Below are 7,151 nucleotides of genomic sequence, written 5' to 3'. Positions count from 1 at the left end.
CGAATTCTCTTCGATTCGGCTTTGTTAACTTCTCTCACACGTAAGAGGGGTGTGGTCTCCCTGCACGAGTGTTCCCTGATGACGGTTTTCTCCCGTACTGTCTGTCCCGGTATCAATCTGTCCACGCTTGATGACAGGATGGTCTGTTACAGTATAGGACAATACGTGGGTCCTTTCCAGTAGAGACAATGTGTCCTATTCCATTATCACTGGCCGTCTTTTTATAGCACTGACTGTTAGTTCCCATTATCTGCTGGCCGTGCTTATAGCACTGGACTGTAGTTCCGTTAGTGTGGTGCTGCTGGTTGTTAGGGTGCTGACAGTGGTTCCGGTTAGTGTGGTGGTCGTTGTGGTGTGCACAGTAGTTCCGTTAGATTGTGGGTCTGTTGGTGTGCTGACAGTGGTTCGCGTTAGATGTGGTGTCTGTTGTGGTGCTGACAGTGGTTCCGTTAGATGTGGGTGTCTGTTGGTGGTGCTGACAGTGGTTCGTTAGATGTGGTGTCTTGTTGGGTGCTGACAGTGGTTCCGTTAGATGTGGTGTCTGTTTGTGGTGGCTGACAGTGGTTCCGTGTGAGATGTGTGGTCCTGTTGTGTGTGACAGTGGTGGGTGGCTACTCCGGTAATGACAGCTGCGTGTGTTCGGCACTATACACATCCTCCAGCCCGTTCACCTCCACCTGACCACTACAGGCCAAGACAAAACGCTGCCTGGGGACAACACCAGCACCCTGGGAGGGGGGTCTGGAGGGAGAGAGAAAGGAATGAGTCAATACTGTACAGAGACACAGACATGGAAAACACATGCAGGCAATGCATGCACCCTTATACACACACAACACACAAACACACAGCACACCACAGCACACACACACACACACACACACACACACACACACAGCACACACACACACACACACACACACACACACACACACACACGCACCACACACAACACCAACCGTTTGAGGGTATAAGTACAGATAAACTGAGAGAACACATTGCATAACTAATCACCAACCCCTCTCTCACTTCCTCTTTCAACACATCCCTTCTTCCCACCTCTTTCTCTCTTTCTCTTTCCCTTTCTCGAAGTCTATCTCTCTTTCATCTCCTCTCAGTATTTATCTTCTCTCAGCCTGTCTCTTCTTTAACAAACTCTCTTTCTCTCTCACCCTGTATGTTATTCTGTTTTTCTCTCCTCCCCTATCCCTCTCTCCCACCATTAAAGCTCCGTCACAGAGCTACAAAACATTTGTCTAAATGTTTACTGATTAACATTCTTTACTAAAAATAAACAAATAGTATAACAATCTCTCTGTCTGTGGACCCAACCTCCATAAAGCTGCTGTCACTAGACATTCTCTATAAAGACCGGCAAAAGCCAAACTGGTGACACCAGCTGATAATGTGAAGGAAACCCTGTAGAAACAGAATTATTTAAGGGTTTTGACAAATCTGTGGCTAGTTAGTTTACCCTTGGRTCTGAGTAAACACGATTGGCTCCAGCCTTGACAATGTTGGCCTAATGCCAATACTGTTCCCAGGACCCTGGACTTTCAAACTTATAGTCTCATGTTTAGAAAATAGTATATTTTTGTATATCATTTACAAGTGATATCCAGAGCATTCAGAAATTATTCAGACCCCTTCACCTTTTCCACATTTTGTTACTTTACACCCTTACTCTAAAATGGATTATATATTTTTTAAATCCTTCACTTTTTCCACATTTTGTTATGTTACAGCCTTATTCTAAAATGGATTAAAACATTAAAATCCTCATCAATCTACACACAATATCCCATAATGACAAAGCAAATTTTCTATTTTTTTTATTTTTTATATTACATTTACATACAGTTGAAGTCGGAAGTTTACATACACCTTAGACAAATACATTTATCACAATTAATGATATTTAATCCTCGTAAAAAGTCCCTGTTTTAAGTCAGTTGGGATCATCACTTTATTTTAAGAATGTGAAATGTCAGAATAATAGTAGAGAGAATGATTTATTTCAGCATTGATTTCTTTCATCACATTCCCAGTGGGTCAGAATTTTACATACACTCAATTAGTATTTGTTGGCATCGCCTTTAAATTGTTTCACTTGGGTCAAACATTTCGGGTAGCCTTCCACAAGCTTCCCAGAATAAGTTGGGTGAATTTTGGCCCATTCCTCCTGACAGAGCTTGTGTAACTGAGTCAGGTTTGTTGGCCTCCTTGCTCGAACACGCTTTTTCAGTTCTGACCACAAAATTTCTATGGGATTGAGGTCAGGGCTTTGTGATGGCCACTCCAATACCTTGACTTTGTTGTCCTTAAGCCATTTTGCCACAACTTTGGAAGTATGCTTGGGGTCATTGTCCATTTGGAAGACCCATTTGCGACCAAGCTTTAACTTCCTGACTGATGTCTTGAGATTTTGCTTCAATATATCCACATAATTTTCCTGCCTCATGATGCCATCTATTTTGTGAAGTGCACCAGTCCCTCCTGCAGCAAATACCCCCACAACGTGATGCTGCCACCCCCGTGCTTCACGGTTGGGATGTGTTCTTCGCTTGCAAGCCTCCCACTTTTTCCTCCAAACATAATGATGGTCATTATTTTTCATTATTTTCATTATTTTTCTCCGTTCATATTTTTGTTTCATTAGACCAGAGGACATTTCTCCAAAAAGTACGATCTTTGTCCCCATGTGCAGTTGCAAACCGTAGTCTGGCTTTTTTATGGGGGGTTTGGAGCAGTGGCTTCTTCCTTGCTGAGCGGCCTTTCAGGTTATGTCGATATAGGACTCGTTTTACTGTGGATATAGAAACTTCTGTACCTGTTTCCGCCAGCTTCTTCACAAGGTCCTTTTCTGTTGTTCTGGGATTGATTTGCACTTTTAGCACCAAAGTACGTTCCTCTCAAGGAGACAGAAAATGTCTCCTTCCTGAGCGGTATGACGTCTGCGTGGTCCCATGGTGTTTATACTTGTGTAGTATTGTTTGTACAGATGAATGTGGTACCTTCAGTTGTTTGGAAATTGCTCCTAAGGATGAACCAGACTTGTGAAGGTCTACAATGTTTTTTCTGAGGTCTTGGCTGATTTCATTTGATTTTCCCATGATGTCAAGCAAAGAGGCACTGAGTTTGAAGGTAGGCCTTGAAATACATCCACAGGTACACCTCCAATTGACTCAAATGATGTCAATTAGCCTATCACAAGCTTCTAAAGCCATGACATAATTTTCTGGAATTTTCCAATCTGTTTAAAGGCACAATCAACTTAGTGTATGTAAACTTCTGACCCACTGGAGTTGTGATACAGTGAATTATATGTGAAATAATCTGTCTGTAAACAATTGTTGGAAAAATTACTTGTGTCGTGCACAAAGTAGATGTCCTAACCAGCTTGCCAAAACTATAGTTTGTTAACAAGACATTTGTGGAGTGGTTGAAAAACAAGTTTTAATAACTCCAACCTAAGTATATGTAAACTTCTGACTTCAACTGTAAGTATTCAGACCATTTACTCAGTACTTTGTTGAAGCACCTTTGGCTGTGATTACAGCCGAGAGTCTTCTTGGGTATGACGCTTCAAGCTTGGTACACATGTATTTGGGGAGTTTCTCCCATTCTTCTCTGCAGATCCTCTCAAGCTCTGTCAGGTTGGATGGGTATTGTTGCTGCACAGCTATTTTCACGTCTCTCCAGAGATGTTGGATCGGGTCCAGGCTCTGGATGGGCCTTTCAAAGACATTCAGAGACTCGTCCCGAAGCGCCTCCAGCGTTCTCTTGGCTGTGTGCTTAGGGTCGTTGTCCTGTTGGAAGATGAACCTTCACCCAGTCGGAGATCCTGAGCGCTCTGGAGACGGTTTTCATCAAGGATCTCTATGTACTTTGCTCCGTTCATCTTTCCCTCGATCTTGACTAGTCTTTCCATCCCTGCCACTGAAAAACATCCCCACAGCATGATGCTGCCACCACCATGCTTTACTGTAGGGATGGTGTCAGGTTTCCTCCAGACGTGACGCTTGGCATTCAGGCCAAAGAGTTCAATCTTGGTTTCATCAGACCAGAGAATCTTGTTTCTCATGGTCTGAGAGTCCTTTAGGTGCCTTTTGACAAACCCCAAGCGGGCTATCATGTGCCTTTTACTGAGGAGTGGATTCCATTTGGACCACTCTACCATAAAGACCTGATTGCTGGAGTGCTGCAGAGATGGTTGTCCTTCTGGAAGGGTTCTCCCATCTCCACACGAGGAACTCTCGGAGCTCTGTCAGAGTGACCCACTCGGGTCTTGGTCACCTCCCTGGAGCCGAAGGCAACTTTCTCCCCAGTCTAGTTCAGTTTGGACAGGCGCAGCCAGCTCTAGGAAAGAGTCCTTGGTTTCCCAAATTCTTGCCCATTTAAGAGAATGATGAAGGCCACTGTGTTTCTTGGGGACGCACTTAATGCTGGCAACAGAATTGTTTTTTGTACCCTTCCCAGATCTGTCCCTCGACAGCAATTCCATGTCTGCGGACTGCTACTAACAAATTCCTTCGACCTCATGGCTTTGTTTTTGCTCTGACATGCACTGGATCAAGCTGTGGGACTTTATATAGACACGGTGTGCGCACCTTTCGCAAATCATAAAACAATCCAATGGAATGCTCCACAAGGGTGCGGAACTGCCAATGAAATGTTGTAGAAAATCTCAAGCAACGATGCAATGGAAACAGAACATGTTACCTGAGCTCAATCCGAGTCTCCATAACAAAGGGTATAAATACATATGTAAATAGGATTTATTCCTTCGCTGTTTTTTTATACAAATAATCAATTTTGCTAACAATGTCTACCAAACGTGTTTTTTGCCATTTGGTCATTATGGAGGTGTTGATGTAAAGTAAGATCTGATAAGGACAGTTTAAAAAATATATATAATATTTGGACAATGAGGCTGTAAACTTAAACAAACTGGGAACAAGGGAAGGGGTCTGAATTAACCTTCTGAATGCAGCCGTGACGTTTTTGTAAGAGAAAGGCTTTATCAATTGGATGCTCTCCCCCTGTTTGTCCAGCTCACAGGCTGGGGACAAGTGCGGAAGGTCGGGCTCATGAGTTGGTGCTACGCAGTTTGAAACTGAGGCATCTAGTTCTATTTTGTGACCTACTGTAAAATTTAGAATTGTGGCACAGCCAGAGCCATAATAGCAGTTGCCCACATCAATGAGTTAATTAGGTTAAGTTATTAAATGTTATATTCCAATGTAATTTAATGTTATTAGTTATATCCATTCCAATATTATATTCCCAATGAATATATTTGTTTTATGAATTAAAAAACAGACTATTGAAAACCCGTTTGCTCCTGAATGTCATTGTAAAGGACTGCTGGATTTAAAATCTTGCATTATTTAAATCATATTTCAGTGTCAACTGTGTACATAATGCGAGGGTCCTGGATAAAGGAACCACACAGAAAGAACAAAGAAAATAAATGTGCAGGTGAGTTAAATAGAGAACTTTACATCACATCTCCTCATAGTGCGGATATTAATGGTGATATGCGCAGCACGATCCCCGCCCATATTTTATATAAATCATTAACATAAGACAACTAAACTTAGCTTTTAGCTTTTGAGTATTACTTACCAAATAACTTCTATATAAAACTGATTAAATGGATTTTAACACACTTGTGTGAAACCCTATGTCATAATCTTCTACCGGGGTAACTGGCGTCCCCGGGGGCCAGTAGTCTAGTACTTTTTAAGAAACGCCCCTTTTCTAGAAACAACATTAAATTAAATAACAAACAAAGTGTAAACTGTAGCCATTTATAGTTTATTCCCCTAAACATGACCTTCATCCACATACCATTTATTTTCTCTCAGAACATAGCTTTTTTTGTGTCAGCAATTAGACATTGTTCTTAGGGGGGGCCTAGTTACCCCCTAGTACCCTATCTCTGTAAAATGTCAACAGAGCACTGAGCTTACCAAAAGCTTTTTATTTTCAAAGCCTTTTACATGTCATGTTACTTTACTTTAGCTTTTTGAGACTAGCAGAAACAACTTTGCAGATGACCACCACAACATGTMAAATCCTCAATAGTCCATATGAGAAAGCAACACCGCTCTGTCAACAAAGTTCTATATTTAGGTTACGAAATCCAACTTTTTGGATATAATGCTAATRATACACTATATATACAAAAGTATGTGGGCACACCTTCAAATTAGTGAATTCGGCTATTTCAGCCACACCTGTTTCTGACAGGTGTATAAAATCGAGCACACAGCCATGCAATCTCCATAGACAAACATTGGCAGTAGAATAGCCTTACTGAAGAGCTCAGTGACTTTCAACGTGGCACTGTCATAGGATTCCCCCTTTCCAACAAGTTAGTTCATCAAATTTCTGCCCTGATAGAGCTTCCCTGGACAACTGTAAGTGCTGTTATTGTGAAGTGGAAACCCCATTTCCATCTGTTTATCCAGAAATCAAAGCCTTTACTTATGCCAAATTTTTAAGATGGAACATTTAAGAAAAATGCATCCATGCCTTTATTTCCCCCAAAATATAAACTCGTAGTTTTCATTTGACATGCTCCAAATATCTAATTTGATAACTTCATGGGGACTTTTCGATGAAAATTCCCCTTCTTAAAATGTATTTTATAACATAAGGAAAGTGACATTTCATCACCATAGCGCGTTCCCCCGCTCAGGGCAGAGTGGGTGGACACCCTAAACATAACTGAAAATAAAATAATTAGCCTATAGGCATGAAACACAATCTATTAAATATTTGATTGCTATAATCCAGTAATAAAATAAACCTACCTCTCCGTGGACAGGTCCCGTCCAGAAAGCAGTGGACTGTCAGCGCAGACAGGAGAACCCTCAGCCTGATCCACGATGGCATCTTTACGCGTCTTTAATACGAGTCATCTCTCTGTGTCGGTAAATCCAATCACACCGTATCAGTAGACGAGGTTATAAAGCTGCTCCCTTTCAGACATCAATAACACTCATTTGAAACGCAGAAAAAAACGTTATACAAGTCGGCCCTGTTCTACAAGCTCTCAGACTACCTCTCGGCTGGCCTGGGTCTGGCCTTTATGAGCAGCTGTTGATTTACATAACTCAAAATAGATCAGACCACCTTCTGTG

General features: G+C 41.7%; 1 protein-coding gene across 1 annotated transcript in view; it reads right to left on the bottom strand.

Moving 5' to 3' along the window:
• The window catches only part of LOC112079098 (uncharacterized), an 11,345-nt gene extending 4,297 nt beyond the window's left edge, over positions 1-7,048 (bottom strand). Inside the window, exons 1-2 of the mRNA XM_070442231.1 lie at positions 6,822-7,048; positions 672-741 (exon numbers count right to left, since the gene is read on the bottom strand). Of these exons, the coding sequence (XP_070298332.1) occupies positions 672-741; positions 6,822-6,903 (152 nt within the window). The 5' untranslated portion in view covers positions 6,904-7,048. The remainder of the gene's footprint in view (positions 1-671; positions 742-6,821) is intronic.
• Between the last annotated feature and the right edge of the window lie 103 nt (positions 7,049-7,151).

Source organism: Salvelinus sp. IW2-2015, unplaced genomic scaffold (assembly GCF_002910315.2).
Source record: "Salvelinus sp. IW2-2015 unplaced genomic scaffold, ASM291031v2 Un_scaffold6909, whole genome shotgun sequence".
Lineage (NCBI taxonomy): Eukaryota > Metazoa > Chordata > Actinopteri > Salmoniformes > Salmonidae > Salvelinus > Salvelinus sp. IW2-2015.
The sequence above is the reverse complement of the archived record's forward strand: the minus strand, read 5'-3'. Positions and strand labels throughout refer to the sequence as shown.